This window comes from Lepisma saccharinum, chromosome 5 (assembly GCF_977018435.1).
Source record: "Lepisma saccharinum chromosome 5, izLepSacc3.1, whole genome shotgun sequence".
Taxonomy (NCBI): Eukaryota; Metazoa; Arthropoda; class Insecta; order Zygentoma; family Lepismatidae; genus Lepisma; species Lepisma saccharinum.
The window spans coordinates 21,915,551-21,936,675 of record NC_139233.1 but is presented as its reverse complement, the minus strand read 5'-3'; the positions used below and the strand labels follow the sequence as shown (position 1 = coordinate 21,936,675).

Genomic DNA, 21,125 nt, shown 5'->3' with positions numbered 1-21,125 from the left:
GAGAGGAAGAGAGATGGAGAGAGAGAGAGGGGAAGAGGAAAAGAGAGATGGAGAGAGAGATAAAGAGGAAGAGAGAGAGAGGGAAAAGAGGAAGGGAGAGAGGAAGAGGAAAAGAGAGATGGAGAGAGAGAGAAAGAGGAAGAGATAGAAAGGGGATAAGATTGATTGATTGATTTGCTTTATTTTTCTTCGCTTCTTGTGCCACTTTTGGCTAATTTGCGAAGATGGGGATGAGCGATGATATGATGAAATTGATGAATGGACATTCACAAACATCCATAGCCAGGCCAGGATTCGAACCCGGGACCCCCTGTCGTCGTAGCGTGATGTGATAACCACTCCGCTACGGGGCTTGGCAAGAGAGATAGAGATAGACGGGAGAGAGAGAGAGAGAGAGTGCGATATCATCCCTAGGTAAAAGTTACTGTGATTAATTGAATGATGTTAGACTTGAACCCATAACCTTCGTAAGCGATATCGCGACTCCAACAGTGAACATAGCCTGTTTTGAGCACTGATCCACAAAAGCACTACAGTATAAACGCTAGTTCAGTTACAGCGTTGTAATCTCAACCATATTAAAAACAGCTGCCCAGTTGGAGCAGTCATTACGTGCAAAATGATAAATTAAAATCAATAAAGACTGCACAGCGTACCTGCTCCAACAAATCTCTAAATAACAGGTTGCCCCCACCCGCGCACCTTTCACAGGTTCAATAACGAAGGTCTGACGTCATAATTACTATGGAAACGTAGTTACGTCTGCATTATCTTGCAGCCCAGTCTTCCAGGTGAATCGCGTAGCTCAATTACTGGTAGGAAAATAAGAGAACAAAAAGCAGCCCCTTTACGTGACCTAGTGGTTAGGGCGTGGCACTCTGGAACATCGCTTCCTGAGGTCCTAACAAGACAGTGGTAGGTAGGTATAAGTTAGCTCCAAAAGTAACATATTACTTCACTAGCTTCCAAAAATAAGTAGTTATTTTTACTTTACGTAAAAGAATATCCCCGCAGGCGACCATAATGAGTCAAGACCTGAACGGTCACTTGGAAACTCCCACAACGGACTTTCAGTCATTCCCCAAACTTCAGGAAATATGCATCGAAATTACAGAGAAACAGATTGACATTCTTGTTATAACAGAAACGTGGTTAACTTGCAATATAACGGATAATGCATTGAAAATTCCAGGTTATGACTTAATACGCTCTGATCGCCATTACAGCATGGGTGGGGGTGTCTGCATATACGCACGGGAGGGACTAAAACTGCAACCGTTGTCTTTCGAAATTGAAGGAGAGTTTGACGTTGAGTACCTTGCAGCTACGGTTGAAATAAAAAAGGAACGTCTCGGTATTTGTGCCGTATACAGGCCTAAGCGTATTCCATATACACAGTTGTCAATTTTAGAAGATATATTGACCGAAATGTATCCCTTAGTTAATGACCTTGTTATAGCTGGAGATTTCAACATTAATTTCTTACATCCAGACTGTGCTGACGTCGTTTACATTCAAAATTTGTTTAAGCAATTTCAATTAACGCAAATAATCAATAAACCGACCAGAATAACCTCCACGACTAAGTAATTAATTGATCTGACGTTTGTCAGCAACATGCAAAATGTAATCCAACATGGTGTCGGTGAGCCAGTCAGCAATAGCGATCATAGAATGACCCACGTTGTACTTGCGTATACCAAACCAGAAAGCGTGAACAGAATTATATACCACAGAAAATACGGTGATATTGATTATGATAAATTCGTGAAGGATGCAGAAAAAATTAACTGGGGAAAAATATATAACACCGATAACTTGGATATGAAAGTAGAGTATTTCAATGTCAACTTACTTGATCTCTTTGACAAGCACGCGCCAGTTCGTAACAAACGTATGCCGTGGATTACATCGAATGTGAAGCTGTTGATGAAACTAAGGGACAATGCGTTTCGTAAATTCAAGCGAATCGCAACTGAATCTGCATGGAAAGAATACAAAGAATTGAGAAATTTCACGACATCCGTTATTCGGCAAGAAAAAAAGTGTTATTTTGAGCATAACATCAATAAAACACCAAGACAACCAAAACATTTATGGAAGCAGCTGAAATCTGTAGGCATTGGCTCAAATAAAAATGATCTCCCCTCCACGTTTGACAATGCGAACGAGATAAACGAACACTTTATTAATTCAATTGATAGTCTAAATATTGACCAACGTCTGATATCTCAAGAATGTTTAAAATTTAGTAACCAAAAGTTTAATAATATGCTTCCCGAATTTGCTTTTAAAAAAGTGGATGGCTATACTGTAAGAAAATGTTTGTACGAAATCAAGTCTACTGCTATTGGTGCAGATGGAATATCAACTACGATGCTGAAGTTATCGCTACCTTTCATTTTGCCTATTATCACACATATTATTAACTTTTCGCTCGAGAAATCCGTATTTCCCAGGAAATGGAAAGAAGCTTTGATAACACCACTCCCTAAGACGACCCGACCAACTAATGTAAACGACCTTCGACCTATTAGTGTTCTGCCTGTGTGTTCAAAACTACTAGAAAAAATAATCTATAAACAGACATTTAGCTTCGTTGCCCAAAACAATATTCTTTCACCCTCACAGTCAGGATTTCGGCCGGCACACAGCACTGCTACGGCTTTGCTGAAAGTCACAAATGACATCCTCCAGGCTATGGATAAGAAATTCCTCACTGCATTAATATTATTGGACCTGTCCAAAGCATTTGATACGGTACAACATAAATTACTGCTCAGTAAACTGAAATATTACAGTTTTTCACAATCTACCCTTAACTGGTATTTTTCATATCTAAGTAACCGAAATCAACGTGTAAAACTGTCGCCTACTTTATTATCTAATAATTTATATATTTCATCTGGTGTTCCACAAGGATCTATACTAGGTCCCTTATTGTTTACGATTTATATTGCAGACCTACCCTCAGTTGTCAAATACTGTAACGTACATTCATATGCTGATGACACTCAACTAACCAAATCATTCAATCCAACAGAAATTGCCATAAGTATTGAATACATAAGTAATGATTTGGGTGCGATAAAAACATGGTGTGATGCAAATGGCCTAAAAATTAATGCTAATAAGTCATGTTATACATTTATTGGAACTCGAAATGCTATTGGTTCGGTCGAGCACACTAATACAACAATTAAAATAAATGATGATGTCATACCTAGAGCTCAAGTAGTTAAAAGTCTTGGACTGATATTTGACACTCGTCTATCATGGAGTGAGCATATTAGCCGCCAAATCAATAAATCATTTGGAACACTTAGATTCTTGTTTAAATTTAAAAAACTATTATCTTCAGAAATCAAGCAGCGATTAGTTGAAACACTTATATATCCATTTCTCGACTATTGTGACGTAGTGTACTCTGATAGAATAAATAAAACTTTACAAGCAAAGATTCAAAAATGCCAAAATGCGTGCATGCGGTTCATATTTTGCATCCCGAGACGTGAACATATTTTACCTTCCATAAATAATAAGAATATCCTCAATATGTACCGTAGGCGGCTACTGCATACATATTGCCTTATACATAAAATTATTACATCTGGCAAGCCGTCGTATCTGGCAGACATGTTGATCCCTCGCACCAGTATTCACAGCCACCATACAAGAAATAATTTCAAATTTAACCTTCCACTCTGCAACACACAGGCATATCAGTCGTCGTTTTCATATTTTGCTGCAAAAATATGGAGTGCCCTACCTAAGAGCATGTCGAGCATATCGAAAATACAAACTTTCCGAAATGAAGTAAAGAATTTTCTTTTGGCAGAGCAGAGATTGTGTTCAAATAGTATGATGTAACTTGTATGTTTATATTTTGTATTTTGTCTATATGTTTTTATTTTTATTTATTTTTCATTCATTTTATTTTATTTTTATGTAGTTGTCTTTTCACAATTTTTTGTATCATTTTATTCATACATTTATTACAATTATTTTATCAACAGATTTTGTAACTAAATCATATAGTTTATTGCACACTGTATTAATTCTGTAATAACGTATGTATAAGAAATGTAAATTTAAATGTAATCGATGACACGGGTTAGGTGGCAGAACAGCCTCAGGCTGAACCTCGCCCACGTAAAAAAAAAATAAAGAAAGTCTTAGTTCTGTATTCCCTTCCACTATTTTATGGATGATACGGATACGAATGCGAAATAGAGACGAGAGCGAGACCAGCCGATGCGACCTTATAGAAAGTGAGGCGAGAATGAGACAGACGGCAATTTAGAGAGGGAGACGAGAACGAGACGACAATTTAGAAAGGGAGGCGAGAACAAGACTGCATTTAGATAGGGAGAAGAGAACGAGACGGCATTTAGATAGGGAGAAGAGAACGAGACGGCATTTAGATAGGGAGAAGAGAACGAGACGGCATTTAGAGAGGGAGACGAGAACGAGACTGCAATTTAGAGAGGGAGACGAGAACGAGACGGCAATTTAGAGAGAGAAGAGAACGAGACGGCAATTTAGAGAGGGAGACGAGAACGACAAGGCAATTTAGATAGGGAGAAGAGAACGAGACGGCAATTTAGAGAGGGAGGCGAGAACGAGACGGCATTTAGACAGGGAGACGAGAACGAGACGGCGTTTAGAGAGGGAGACGAGAACGAGACGGCATTTAGATATGGAGAAGAGAACGAGACGGCAATTTAGAAAGGCTAAGAGAACGAGACGGCATTTAGAGAGGGAGACGAGAACGAGACGGCATTTAGAGAGGGAGACTAGAACGAGACGGCAATTTTGAGAGGGAGAAGAGAACGAGACGGCAATTTAGAGAGGGAGAAGATAACGAGACGGCAATTTAGATAGGGAGAAGATAACGAGACGGCAATTTAGATAGGGAGACGAGAACGAGACGGCAATTTAGAGAGGGAGACGAGAACGAGACGGCAATTTAGAAAGGAAGAAGAGAACGAGACGGCAATTTAGAAAGGAAGAAGAGAACGAGACGGTATTTAGATGGGGAGAAGAGAATCAGACGGCAATTCAGAGAGGGAGGCGAGAACGAGACGGCATTTAGATAGGGAGAAGAGAACGAGACGGCAATTTAGAAAGGCTAAGAGAACGAGACGGCATTTAGAGAGGGAGACGAGAACGAGACGGCATTTAGAGAGGGAGAGGAGAACGAGACGGCATTTAGAGAGGGAGACTAGAACGAGACGGCAATTTAGAAAGGAAGAAGAGAACGAGACGGTATTTAGATAGGGAGAAGAGAATCAGACGGCAATTCAGAGAGGGAGGCGAGAACGAGACGGCATTTAGATAGGGAGAAGAGAACGAGACGGCATTTAGAGAGGGAGACGAGAACGAGACGGCATTTAGTGAGGGAGACGAGAACGAGACGGCAATTTAGAGAGGGAGAAGAGAACGAGACGGGAATTTAGAGAGGGAGAAGATAACGAGACGGCAATTTAGATAGGGAGAAGATAACGAGACGGCAATTTAGATAGGGAGAAGATAACGAGACGGCAATTTAGAAAGGAAGAAGAGAACGAGACGGCAATTTAGAAAGGAAGAAGAGAACGAGACGGTATTTAGATAGGGAGAAGAGAATCAGACGGCAATTTAGAGAGGGAGGCGAGAACGAGACGGCAATTTAGAGAGGGAGGCGAGAACGAGACGGCAATTTAGATAGGGAGAAGAGAACGAGACGGCAATTTAGGGAGGGAGAAGAGAACGAGACGGCAATTTAGGGAGGGAGACGAGAACGAGACGACAATTTAGAAATGGAGAAGCTAGCGAGACCAGCCGAGACGACAATTTAGAACGAGACGTGAACGAGACCAGATCCTTCCAGACTTGTCGAGCGAGAGCAGCACTTAATGTCACAGACTCTCAATCTTGTTCGAGAGTTTTTCTATACTTATTTTAGCGTGTGTCTTGTTCACACAAAAAGCGCATGTATCTCTGGTGTAATGCAAGTCATGTTTTATATGGTCATCTCTCGGCTGGTCATGTTCTTATGTCGATATGGTAACATCTCTAATTTTATATAGCTTTACGTTACTCTTGACTAACAGCAACGATGGAAATGAAATGGTGATGGAACAAATTGATGAAAGGACTCTCGCAGAAGAACGTTCAGACCTGGACCTCGAACTTTGAACCGCTTATGTCCTACTGCTCTCTCATCCTTCTCTTTCTCTGTTTCTCTCTCCCATTCCCCCTTTCTCTTTCTCTCTCATTTTCCATTCCTCTGTCTTACGCACACTCTCACATTATTTCATTCTTTCTCTTTATCTCGTTTTCCTCCTTTTCCTTGCTGTTTGCTTTCTCGCCCTGTCCCCTTCTATTTATTTCTCTATCCCTCATTCTTGTTCTCTCTCTTTCTCTTTTCATAATCTGTCTTATTCTCGGTCTGTCTCGCTCGCTTTCTCTCTCTCACTTTCTCCCTCTTACATTCTCTCTTATCTTCAAGTTTTCCCTTCGACACTCTCACACTCATTTATTTTTGTTTCATTCTTTCTCTTGTTTTTTCTCTATCTCCTTCCCTGTTTCGATCGATCTCTTACTGCCTCCCATCTCTTTATCTCTCTCTTTCTTTGTTGCTATGTCCTATTTTCTCTTTTTGTCTATCTCCTCTGTTATTCTTTGGTTTTGCCTTTTTCTTTCTCATATTTTTTTTTCTCAATGTCTCTCTTTCGCCCTTCCTCTATTTCCTTCTCTCCCTCTCTCAAATACGTTTGCCTGCAGACAATCGCTTACAAAAGCCCTTTTCCGACAGCTGCTTCCGTACTTGCAACCACTAACATTCTTCTTCTTTCTTCCAAATGTAGAAAGCTGCTCCACTTGCAGATTCGGCGTCAGTGCAGTCAAAGGAGACCTGCCGAGCATGCTGATGCATATTCTGTTCACTGCATCCTAGTGCGCCATTCTGTCAGACATCCAATATTGCAAAGACACGGCGAAAATCGCCGTAAGATGGTAGAGGTGTAAAAGTACACTGATGTAAAATTACACGTGTTAGGAAGGGATGCTTTTGATAGGAAAGCTCTTACTTTTGTATTACATTGCAACAACGTGTAATATATTTTAATAATATCATGAACGTAGAGAATAATGACGAGCATATTTCTTCGAATAATCATACTTTAGGGTCACCCCCCCCCTTCCAAAAACAATTGGTTGCTCCATCATTTTTTTTGTAACACCTATGCAAGGGTACAGGCAAAAACAGGCATTATTTTTCTAAAATTTTGCTTCGTTTAAAAATGGCGGACATTTTTTTTCATGACGCGGCATTTTTGGCATTTGCAGACAGTTGCGATAATTTTGATAACTCAGCTAAGGAAAATGACAGAAAACTGTGGTAAACAACATTGTTTTCAGTACATTTCAAGCTACATTTTATTTTGTCTACCCTTTTTCACCATCTCTAATGCAAATGGCTGACATTTACGGCCAAAACTTGTATTCAATTTTGAAGAAAAATGAAAGTTTACGATTTTTTTAAAAAAATATTTCATAGTGGCTCCTACGATGTAGAACACTATCGCAGTGGTTCGGTGCGAAACCCCAGGCATCTCGAAGAGTTAAAATCAAAATGCATATGAATGTCACGATCATTAGCATAAATCGTGTGGTCGTGCTACGACGCTTAATCTTCGTCTCTTCTTTTTTGTCTAGGTGCTCTCCTGGTTGTGCAAGAAGGGCGAAGACACACTGAAGCGCCATACCCAGCTGGCCACAAACCTATCAGGAATCAAACAGCAAGAACAGGAGTTCGAGAGATTCTACTTCATTTCCATGGTGAGTAGCATTGAATTTCCTTTCATTAATTATGCTTTACTGAAGACTTGTATAAACGACTATCTTGCTCTTACTTGGCGTATGTAAGCGTAAGCATTACGACCAAACTCTGACGCCAGCTTGCCTACTGAAATCTTGAATACGCCCCTGGTTAATAGTGGTAAGACGTAATCCACATGAAACTCACGGAACTTTCAAATACAAACGAAATTACTCTCGTGTTGGCGACATAGGGAACTTTCGAAGTAGCAACGCCATCTTGGGGTCGAGATTCAAAGCATCTCCCAAGATGACCTGCTGTTAAAGCTGTTGCCTTACAACTAAGGGGTCTTGGGATTTGAATCCAATTTTGACTGAGTAGGCCCAGTCCCGATTAGTTTATCGGAGTATTGATGGTGCTAAAACAGAGGATGATAATTTATCTACATAGCAAATTCTTTCGTTAAAGGACTTTAATGAGTGTGGACAACCTTCGACCAGGTTTAATCTTGTTAGATATTATAAAACTTAATGCAAGTCCGATTGAACAAAGGTAAGTGCTTGGGGCAAGATCTGTCAACGAGGTTCGCGTGTTTATTGTAATCTAACCATTTTAATAAGAAACCAAAACGATATATGTAATAAATTCCATACTCTTACGGAGTACGAAACAACCTTCACTATTAAAAGCGATTTCGTTATAACTAAATACAAATTATAACTTTTGACTAAAGCGAATGCGTTTGAAAGTATACAATATGCTATACTGTAATATGAAGAAAATATTTTATTGTGAGAACGCGGAATCTGTTCATATTCCCATCAACGAGTATAAGAATCTTGTTTAAAATAACGTGAATATTTAGTAACTGTTGCCTGTTTTGTTCTTAACAGTGTACACACTCTTTAAGGCTTCCAAAATATTAGTCACATCGAATGAACATACGAAGAAACAAATACCCAAACAATGCGAAAATATATCTGTGTGATACAGTAGGATCCATAAGTAATGACATTCAACAACAGTTTGGAACATATATTAACAATAGAACCTGAACTCAGCAACTTTGGCTAGAAACTGCAAACACGGTGTGAGCCATAAAATAAAGAAGAAGAAGGATCCATAAGCATTACCAAGCAAATTGTCCATCGCCACGTTTACTTCCTTTGTTTTATGCAATGAGAGCTTTAAGATCTGACACATAATACCAAACAATCTGCTTACAACCTCTGAACCAGTAAAAATACAGTCCTTAAAAATACGTAGGATGAAGATAAAAACCAACGAAAATAGTCATGGACAATTTGCTGAGCAATACTTATGGATCCCACTGTACAGGATTTTTAGAGTGAAATGCGAAAATATTAACCAACCAAATTGTCCTTTAACATGTTTTTTCACAGCACAACTCCAATGAACCAATTCACAGCCTCTGCACCAGCTTATGTTCAAATCAACTTCTTATAAATATGTACAGGGTCAACGAAGTTAGTAATAAGTTGTGTTTTATACAGCGTATATTGATACACCTGTAGATTGAATTGTATCTTCTGCAAATATGCTGGGAGTACTAATTGAGGCAAGTGTACAGTCAACGGCAAAGATAATAGTAGGCAAATTGTCCATAACTATTTTCATTACTTTTTATTCTAAATTTTGTGACGTTTTAAGGAATGGAATTCTGTTTATGCAACGCAGATGTCCTCTTTCTATGAACGTTTTTATTTCATGATCATAACATTGTGGAAAACGGACTGAATGAAAATGGCGATGGACAATTCGCCTACAATTTATTTTGTTGTTGGGCGTACAAAGGAATGAAATGGACGATTTGCTTTCCCAAACGGAATGCTAAATCGTTGACACTGATAACGTCAGCTGAAAGTGTGTGCAGAGATTTTTTCTTCTTTTCAATCTGCAGTCTTTTCCGTTCTTCAGTTGTTGTGCACTATCGAATTGCTCGAATTTAAATAATTTTGCTTCAGTAAGTATGCCAGTACATGATGCCAGTAGCCAGCTGAAGAATTAGTCATAGCAATTATTAATATTGACACCAAAAACCCACTCACTGCTCGTGTAGAAATATGCACGAACGAAACGTGCACGAGCTCATCGCTGACGCTGGAAAATGTTTTCAATTTCGTCACCGCGGCGCTGTTCAACACTTTGGTTGTGTGCTGCCACAGCGGAACTTTCGTGAACTACATGACATACTTGAACCATAGCGAAGCGAATGATAAGAAAATCTCGCAAATTTTAACTGTCTGTACTTTGGTTTTTATAAATCTTGATGTTTTTATAAATCTTCAGACTAGCGTCCCTAAAACTCCAACGTGCAAATTCTCATCATTTGCAATCCTTGTGAATGTGCATGAATTTTGTAATAATAACTTACTGGTAACATTCATTTGTGTTGTCAAATCATATTCATTACTATTACTAGGGCTTGGATTTTGATGCAAATGCATATTTTTATTTTCGTAAGGCAGAAACGTTGCATAAGTAGATAGGAACTTGTTTTACACGTAAGTGAATAAATTGGAATGCATTTTTTTACCCTTTTTGGAGTAGAGGTCATTTTTTAAACTTTTTAATACGTTTAAATATTTTTCAGCCTTTTAAAAGTCATCTTATGCGTTTTTCTATACATTTTGGTGACAGAAGGTGCATTTTACATGCAAATGTAACCCTTTGAAGGAGGGAGGTTCAGACACTCGTCTCATTCCCTTCAGCGCATTTCTGAACAGCTGTGTTTGAGGAAACAAAGAAATTTTATGCAGAATTGTTGATACTGTTGTGTAACAAACCGCTCAAACAATGTGATTTCCCCCCTCTATCAGTAAATACATTGTTGCCCAACGCATTATTGTTCAAAATTCCTCTTTAGTTGCCATGCCTTTGAAGGCCGGTATTGTAGCGTTGTTGCACGTGCATGTCTACTTAGAGAGCACGGGGATAGAACATATTATTTTAAAATTGTAGTGGACAGCAACACCAGTGCACATGTATGTTCATTGAGTTCATTTCCTGCAAATGGTTTGCTTGTGTATTGCATTTTATCATTGACTTTTGTGCTCTGTATCGGACATTTTGTCAGGGAAACAATTTGAACTCCATCGAATTGAAAGTGACTTATCAGCAAGTGATATTGTTCATTTCAAGTACGCTCATCTTGTGTCGGTGGAAGTCGAGAGAAGTTTTTCCATGTGTAAGGCTCTTGTCTGACAACCAACAATCATTCACTTTTGAAAATTTGCATATGATTTTCGTTGTGTACTGCAACTCAGTACTTAAAGTGTAAAAGATGATAAAAAGTGAAGTTTCGTACCTCTACTACCATACGCAATGAACATGTGATAGATACTGTAACGTTAATTTGTAATTTGAATTTCTCTTGGTTGTTTATAAATTTGTTTTACAAATCTTTCAGAATGTTTAGGTCATTTTTCTAAGTTTATAGGGCATTTTCTTGAACGTATTAGGTCATAAATGCATTTTTAAAGGTCAGTTTTTGGCAATTTTAAGGTCATCAAAATCCTAGCCCTATTCATTACGTTATGGTTTTTAACAAAGGCCCCTGTCAATTGGAATCTTGGCCAGGGTCTACATATATACAGTAAAAACTGCATATCCCGGAACTTCTATAAGAAGGAAACCTGTAAATACGGAAAACAAAGTCCCCAGAACGGACCGATTTTATACCTGAAAATGACCTGCTTAAGGCGGAAACCTCCTTAACGCGGAAATGGAACACCATTTAAGGACCAACGAGATGTTTTTTTATTCTCAGTAAGACGGAAATTTCTTCCTATATATTTTTTCGCTCGCAAGAAAACAATGCAGTACTGTAACCGGAACGCGCCTCTGTTGCCACTCGCTTATCGGTAACATTGTCGATATGAAAGAATGCGCTACAATACTCATAGCTGTTACGATTCCGTTTCTTTCTTTCATCTCTTACCCTCTATCTCCACATTTCTTTGTCTATTTCTCCTCTGTTCTTTCGTCATCTTTATATTTTTCTTGTTATCTGTCTTTGTTTTTTCTTTTCTTTCACTTTTATCTCAATCTTTCTTCACCTCTCTTATTCCATCTTTCAATCTTTCTCTTTCCCTCTATTCACATCGCGCTACGATGCCAGGGGTCCCGGGTTCGAAAAGATACATAAGTACGTACTGTACGTTCTTACAATACTGTAAAAAGTGTACCAACATGTTGTGTAGTTACATAATTGTAATCTCTGCTATGCTTATTGCGACTGTATCGCATTTTTATTCATGTACGTACATGCATTAGTACTCTACATTATAAGTAATGCGGAATGTAAATCTGTCTTTCCATTATTTCCTGCAGCGCTCTATACTGTATTTTAAGTCAACCCTGTATAAAAAGGAAAACTGTTAAGACGGAAAATTTTGCTCGGAACCATCATGTTTCGGGATAGACAGGTTTTACTGTATAATGTATGTATGTAGGCTATGTGTGTGTGTCTGTGTTTGGTTTCATGCTCGATAATTATACGTACCTTCAATACGCTACACACAGAGATGTGTATCGAAGTTGATGTTATACATACATGCACGGGAATCCACAAATTCCAAATGTACGGTTCTGGAGAAAAAAATACTGTTTTCGTACTCTGGCCAAAATAATAATTTGTTGTGTTGCTCTTGTGTTTCAACCGTTTTGCACCGTGACCATGGTATAGAATAGAATTGGCATTTTAGCAATGTACTTGTATCTGGAATGCTATCACAACACAAAATTATTAATTTTGAGTAAATTGAAATCTGGGAAGTATTGCTGGGTTTCGAAAGAGTATTAAAAATAAGTTGGATAGCCTTATTTTGATGCAACAGACACTGATTTGGGTTTCCAAGGAAAATACTTTTATTCTGAGTAAATGAGTATTTGCAACTGATTATTTTTTTCTTTCTTTGCATTTTTCATGAGCTGTTTCGTTCCGAAAGCGAGACGATGCAGGTATTCAGTTTCGTCTCGTCTCGAATGTTAAAAAAGCGTGTACCGTTTTCTGAGCAACACTATAAAGGGGTAAGTCAAGTACTATGTTAGTGCTCAGTGAAGAAAGTGATTGCTTAGTAATTTCAAGGTCAAGTACCCACCGCACAGTGATCATTGTCTCTTGCTCATTGAGCCGTTTTTATTTTCGCTCAGCAAATAATTAGGTCACAGAACACAGCGTCATTGTGTGATTCGGCAGTCATGTGTCCGATACAATGTCATGTATTTGTTAGTACAATGTACAAGTCAACGCGATTTCAACGTTACTGAAGAAATTCAAGTAACAAGAGGTAACGAACAATATTTGTAGAACTTGTAATTCTAATATAATTATCACAATTGGGTAATATATGATCGATTCTTCGATCAATAAGAACACAGCACATTATCTCAAGTCATAAATCCGCTCAGTGAGCGAGAACGTCGCTCCAGTGTTGCCAACAACAACAAAAATAAACCACCACTTAAAATCCAATTAAAGTCGCTAAATCAAATATGTAGGTAGAAAATATAAAATATAATTTTTAAAATGATATTCTAATTCCAGGATAACATTCAAATACAGTTTATATATATATATATATATATATATATATATATATATATTGTTTGTTCTAAAATCCTATGGTGATGTGAATGCTCACCCGTTTGTTACGAAAATTAAAAAGAATTTCTTACGTGTAGTTGATTACAACTAGTAAATATTAATTGCAGTGCATGATTGTTTAAATGCAGAGATTATTTTATATCGCTTACTTACTTATCAATCATGATGAATTTTCTAGTAACTATGAAATTTCAAGTTGTTTCTTTTAAATGGTGACCAGTCATGTGCGTCTAGCGTAAACAACGATTGTTTGTCTACATATTACATGTAGAGAGTGTAGACTGTGTAAACAACATGGCGACAAAGCGTGAGATTTACAACGGATGTTTTTAGAAATGATGAAATAGAATTATCCTGCGTTTCAATTATTGAAGAACTAGATGTACCTTGTACTCTACAATTACAAACAACTTTCTAACAAATTTTAAATATTGTGATTCAAAAATGTTCCAGTTTTGTCTCGCGATTGTCATGTGTTTATATTCTACATTTTAATTTTTCCCCAACAGATGGTGCAGAAGAGAATGCAAGCATTTTTGTTGCAAATTTGATTGTTTTGATCTAGATACGAACCAATACATTTTAAAAAATGTACCTTTTCTTTTAAAACAATGCTGTGGCCCTTATCACTTGCGCTTGGCGCTTCGATCTGAAAGCTGCATTAATTTTCCTGATTAGCCGCTAAGGAACATCTAAAGTCTCCCGAAAAATTACTCGTCGCTATTTCATTAATTTTGTCTCCAACCGGCACCATAAATCCGCCAAAGTTGGCAACAATGGCCCATTCTCTGCTATTAGACGCATCCCTCTTTTTTATGTGCCGGATTGTGAAAATTTACGCCTTCCGTCGGTCTTCCGAGTCGGTCGCGCTTTTCCTTTCATCTCGAGCTCGTCCGTGTGTTGAGAGCGGCGTCTGGTCGCCATCCGACGAGGGCGTGTTTCGGAGGCAAAGGGGTTGACGTCCTTGGGACTAATTTCGTGGAACGGTTTTCGTGTGGGATCTGCGGGCAGCCGCGTGTGGGAGACTGGCGTGTCCCCTGTGTGGCGGCGCGTGAACACCCGAAGGAAAGGAAAGTCAGATGCTGTACAGCGCATCACAGAAAGCGGCGACTTTCGTAACGTTAAAGATCATATTTATATAGATTCTTTTGAAGAGGAGTACAACTGAATGTAGTACAAGTATGGATATCGATTGAATGCCTATTTTACTTCGCTTATCTGCCACTTTTGGCTAATCGCGATGGTAAGGATGAATGATGATAGGAACGAAATCGATGAAGGGACACTCACAATGAACACCCATGCCCAGGCCGGGATTCGAACCCGGGACCCCTGGCGTCGTAGCGCGCTATGATAACCACTCCGCCGCGGAAGTCAGCAAAGAACAGAATTAAGACACTGCTTCAGAAGATGCCTATCCAATGAAATAAAGTTTTTAAAATGCACCAAAACCTTTCACTGTACTATAAGAGTACGTTTCTCGCCAATTTATAAAGTAAAGGAACAGAAGCAAATCAAATTATTTTGAGATACAGAAGCAAATCAAATTATTTTGAGATACAAACATTCTAAAATGTTTGCCAACAAAAAATTCGTGACTTTTAATTTCCGGACCATAGTTAGAAAAAATGTCGAGGCAGGGATTATAAGACAGGAAGGACTGTCTCTACTAAATTGGGACGTCTGATAGACTTAGTTGAGGACTTCACAGATACAAATACTCTTTTAAGTTCAGTCGCAATTCATCTGTGCTATTAAAGTGCATTTTAGAATGTATTAAAGAAAAATGCTTAATTCGAAAAATTGATTTGCCAAGTTCTATCTTAAGGAATGAAAGATGACTGTGTTATTAATGGCAGCAAAACAAATGATAAATCATATTTTTATACATTACCAGTAAATTATGTTTAAGTTATCAAAATGGACCATGAAGACTCGATGTGTGTGACCTTATGGATTTACCGAAACGTTGAAGTGCTGAACGCTATAAGCATTATAGAAAGTAAGGATTGCGCATAGCATAGAGCATTGTAAAGTTTGTACAGTAGAAATAAAATCATTAAACATTTTGTTGTTACATTTTACTTAATGACATTAGATAATGTTGAATCGCTCTTAAAATAAGTAAAAGAGAGAACAGTATCGTTACGATCTCAGAACACATCAAACAAGCACGATGTTGAAATGCTGAATTGTTACTGGAATGCGTACAAATCATTGGGTGCATCCAGAAAGCCCATCAGTTGAACGGTTTCTGAATGCCCTGTGCTGCCTAAGTGCATGATGAGACGCGTTGAAGAAGTCAGCTAATAGGTATTAGATGTGTCCTTTGAAGTCGCTCACAGGAAGCATATACTTGTTGGAATATTGCGATAATGTTCTGTTTTCAGCTATCAATCCGGTGCTAACCATGAATTAGGCACTCAACCCTTCACGAACAGTTGGGTGTCTCTGGATGCAACTGCTGGTTTGGCTCAGTGTCGGGTTTAATCTTGACATAAACAACGCTAACAGGCTTCATAGCACACAAGCAAAGCAACCATGATCATTTCCTAAGGACCTCTAGGATGTGTCCCCTTTGTTCTACCCTGATTCTAGCTACAGACAGCTGCATCCTTTTCTCTTCAATGCAACTAATGAATGCTTGCATGGACGACATTGTTAATTTTCCGACCAGCAGCTCGGGAAACCGCCGAGTCTGTTCTGCACGATAATTGGTGACACTGCAGCAGTCTTATTTTTAACTTTAATGAAGAGACTTTGAAGGTCATTAACTAGTAAATTGGCTTAATTTGTTCCTTGAAGAAAGGAAAGAAGTTGGAGTTAATAGAGTCGATGTTTCCTACGGATGCCGAGTTGAATTTTGCATTCGTTTCCCTTTCCCAGTGACATTCGGAGTTTCCGTGAAAGAAAATGTGAAACAAAAATCCCAAGTAAAGTAATACTGGTACTACGTTGGTAATCTTGATACTGCTGTATTGCTAATCAGATCATTAAAGAATTAGTAGATGCACAATGTGTAGTCCGTTCGCTAAACAAAGCTGTTCAGTAGCGCAGCGCTCTCTATATGTGAGAATATCGCTTAATGGCTAAAGGTATCACATTGTACGTATTTAAAGGGTCCCGGGTTTGATTCCCTGAGGAGGCACAGTGTAGGAGATTCGGATTCCATGTAGATCCGGTCCCAATTTTAGCCTACCTGAGTATAGACTGGGCTTTAAGGCGAGGAGTGACAGTCTCGCACCAGGATTGAATTTTTTTCAATATCGTCGGAATGGGGAATGCTACTGGGGAAGAAAGACATTGTAGCTACAAGAGAGCATGAATTTCTTCCCGTGTTGCAAGTGCAAGCGGTTTTATTAAATTGATTATTAAGCTATATACGATCTGTAAAGACTATGATGAATAAGTACACAATTCCACGTATTCCTTATGGACAAAACTTCAACTTATGGAAGTTTCGACTTTTCCAACCACAAACATAATCTTCAACCTGTCCTCTTTCCGTCAATGTGTTTTCCACACCATCGGAAGTTTATTCCCAAGAGAACAAATAAAATAATGTTAAGTTTCTTCCACAACCCTCCAGCGCACAGACCTCTCTTCAGCTTGCAGCGGGGAGAAGTCGGTGGGGGAGCGGTTTAGGGTCTTTCTAGAACCTCGTGTCTGGCTGGACATTGAAACTGTTCCTCGTGACCTTAAATTAACATTGCCAGAACTTCGACCAAATTTGTCTCTCTATTGACGTTCAAATCATGACTGGCACGCAGGCGAAGCACTTGACAAGAAAAAGATACGATTATGGAAAGAAGCGTCCAAGGCCTTCATAAATTGTAGAATAGAATTTATTTCTAGTACGAGCGTTTACAGCTACACATACTTTTACAATAATAGTACATTTTCCCTTCCGTAGCATTTTCGTAACCAAGCTTCTGAGTTCGACTCTTGGTTAAGGGTCTGTTGGTTTCCGGTTGTCTGTCAGCCTCCCCGATGACGCCGCCTTGTAATCCAGGGGTCCCGGGTTCGAAACCCGGTGGAGGCACATAGATCCCATTTTAAACTGTAGATCCTGTCTCAATTAGCCTTACTGTGCATAAAGTGGACTTAAAACACCAACTCAATCAATCAAAAACCATCTGTCTGTCACTTTTGACGTGGAATTCATCCACATAAAATTGTTATAAATTTCAAATCATTGTAAACCGGCTACTTCTTCTAGGCGTGTCATCTTTTTTCCCCAGCATACGACGTCCTTGGCATAGCATATAAAACAGCTAAATTACCTTGTTTCAAAGGCTTCCTGTTCCACTGGCCCCACAGGCACTTCTCGGAATCTAAAGCTATCCCATGTGAAGCAAGAAATCCTTACGCTTTCTTCTCTTCACTTTCAGCTTCTGAAAGAGAAAAAAAAAGTATAAGAAAAAGATTATCTTGGCGACCGCATGACGTAGCTGCTTGAATAAATGCCGTAGATTTGAGCACTGGAATCGGAGCAGAACCTGTCGTCGACAGTTTTCGAGGAAGTCGAGCGAAACTGCTTCTGAATATGCAGGAATCCATTAACTCTTGTCTGACCTTCGATTTGCCGATGCCTGGTAGGGTCTGATGTTTCACACACACACGCCCTGACTTAATGGTGCTGTTCTAACTTTATGCACATTTTCTTGCCAGTTGCATTAAACTGCATTTTCTTTTTGCCTATGATTGATTGATTGAATTAAAATTTGTGGGTGCGTCGACACATTAGGCCGTTTAGCAGCGTTCAATGTATGCGGGGAAGTTACCCTATCTAAAAACACTTAACCTCAAAATTAAAGAAGTTCCCCTTGGGATAGCTTGAAAATGCATGTTGTAAATGGACTGCATAGGACAAACGCAACATATTAAGAAAAAGGTAAGAACAGTTTAAACACTACCTCAGAAACTGTGGAAAGACCTGCTCTTCTCAAAAAGCTAAAAATATTGGCTAAAACACTGTCATCGTCTCACAACATAGAAGACAAATCGTTGGGAAGGTTACAATCCTATCTGAGGTAATAACAATCTGCGCATTCAAGAATAATGTGTCGAACACTTAAATCAACGTTTCAAGTACGCCACAACAAATGGTTCAGTCCACGGAGCATAGAGAGAGCTTGTTGGGGAAAATTTCTGTACCGAAGCAGGCGGAGCTTACGCTGGCATGGTTGCCGCTGCGTCGACTCTTATATTTGCCGCGGTCGGAAGAGAACCAAGAAAATCGACTCCCGTGTTGTTTCAACAAAACTTCACGGAAGGTATAACAAAACTGGTTTCAGTTTAAATGTGTAAACTTAACTATTAAGTTCACATACGTTATAATTTAATGTTGGATATTACTTAAGAAGCAGCGAAGTTAAAGATAAAAGAGGAATGTCTGGCAACCCTAGATCCGCAGCGGCCGCCATCTTCCTGGCAAGGACCTTCTCTCTGGTTCAGTCTATGCAGTAAATGATGATGTGTGCATAAGGATACTTGTAGTGTTGGTCTTATGGTAAAAAAAAAAAAAATCGATGTAGTAATGGTCATTGGTTGATATGTATCCTTTTTAGAAAACTGTCACTGTCTCTGGCTTCCACTGTCTTGGAATCTGCACAACCATCAGCCTCCGTGGCACAGTGACTAATGCTAAATTCTGCATGAGGCACGGTTGTTTTGTTGCCTTTGTTGTCCCGACTGCTGCATAAATTCTCCATTCAATCACCGTCTCGGTGATATGAAAGTATATGAAAGTCCCGAAGATTTAAGATGTAATTGATACCGAAGGGGCTTCGTCAATAAATACTTTGGTTACTGACTTTGACTTGACAGGTCGCTCCGACGCAAGGGGTCTTGGATTCGAATCCAGGTCTGGGAATGGATTTGTTCTGTGAGTGTCCATTCATCAATTTCATCATGTCATCACTCATCCTCATCTTCACCATTAGCAAAAAGTGGTAGAAATGAGAAGTAAAATAAACTAATTCAACCAATTAGTCTTAATGTTCTCATCCAATAATCCACCATCCGCTCTGGTGGAGTGGTTCGGATCTCACTTTAAACTGTAGGTTCACTCCCGATTAGCCTTTTTTGTGCATAAAGTGGACTTAAAATCGAACTCAAATCAATCTCAGCCTTTTAAACCAGATGTCACTCCCGGCGGCGAACCTAGAGTCACCGATAATAAAAGTGGGACACGCACAGATCGTGAAATACTGGCTTCTCCGCGATGCGTTGTGTGTGTTGCCTAATTCTACGGCTATAGTAGAACTTGCTATGTATTTCAGGATTTAAGTGTCCCATTATTTTTGCCGGTGACTACATTTCTCCAGAGAAAACTTTTCCTCACTTTCATATTGCGAAAATCATACCTGCATCCACAAACATTCACGGACGGTAAAAATTAATGATACTGACAACTTACATACAGGATATATTATGTGTTGTCCGAAATAAAATTCTGGACACGTCGTTAGTTTCCCTTACTAATAGCGTAATAAGTCAGAATTCGCAACAAATTCACAGAAATATCCGTTAGTCCTACACGATATTGAACTTTATATTTCAAACACTACTTTATCTTTATGTGCATTGTTGCTGCTCAACAATCACACCGCGGCTGCAACGAATCCAACAGAGATAGACGAACATTTCCACGCTTGAAAGGTTTTAAGCGCAGAGTCTTTTGAAGTTGCCAGGAAGCGAACGATCGCATTGCAAGGGAAATGATATCGTTCTGATTATCTATCCCTTTAACATTCTTTTCTGGAAACCTTGGTCCACTCGTGTAAAAGTACCATTACAAAGTCCTAATCACGCTGCCCAACGCGATATTAGCGTTTACGCTTTGCTTCCCACATACCAACAATCGAAGTCGGTCCAATAATAATGCATGCTTAATTAGCAATGTCGCTTTTTTAAGTAGCTTTCTCGATTTCACCACACTATCGCAATTAGATCGTGGAATTATTGTCGGTTCGTAGACCGTTTAAATAAGATTACGGTGGTTATTGTGTGTTTTGTGGATTTTCTTGAGGTTGGAGTCAGGATTTAGGTGATGCTGAACCTGTAGCCTGTTTTCGACCACACATTAATCTTCATCCCGAAACAGTGACGAATTCAGGGGGTGATCCGTGGGGGAAATCCCTCCCGGAAATTGAAAAGCCCCCCGCCCCCGAAAATTTCAATAACCTTGCAGAGAATGCGGACAAAGACTAATACATTTGGCAATCATGACCACTTTAATTTAACTTAGAATATAGGTACCTTCTGTTTTTTTTCGTAATAATAAACACTGATTAAGTCCTCTTTATAATTAAAAGTCAAAATACTGAACGGATTTATATAATGGTCCGTTTTGATAACTGCAAACTAATAATTTATAATGAAATTCCATTTGTTTGAAACTGAAGAATGAACACTCCTAGAGCGGCATGGCTGACGTAATGTAAGTTTCTATAGATGGCAGCACAAGCTCATGTTGTTTCTTATCAGGAAAGTCATCAAAATCAAGATAATTTGTCAGTATTTCACAAGCTTTCTTTAAATACTTGTTGATTGCTGAAGAAATTGAGAAAATTGAAGTCGTTGATTGATTTGTTAATAAGAAATCAAAATTTAATGTTAGATTTCTCATAGGAATGTAATACCTATGCATACATAATTGAAGTTTGAGGTTTGAATCGAACAGTGGAA

At 38.9% G+C, this 21,125-nt stretch overlaps 1 protein-coding gene across 2 annotated transcripts in view; it reads left to right on the top strand.

Moving 5' to 3' along the window:
• Nucleotides 1–21,125, top strand: part of LOC145987711 (puratrophin-1-like) — a 984,553-nt gene that overhangs the window by 789,245 nt on the left and 174,183 nt on the right. For both annotated transcript variants that reach the window (XM_083122282.1, XM_083122283.1), the window contains exon 12: nucleotides 7,702–7,824. In XM_083122282.1, the coding sequence (XP_082978408.1) occupies nucleotides 7,702–7,824 (123 nt within the window). The remainder of the gene's footprint in view (nucleotides 1–7,701; nucleotides 7,825–21,125) is intronic.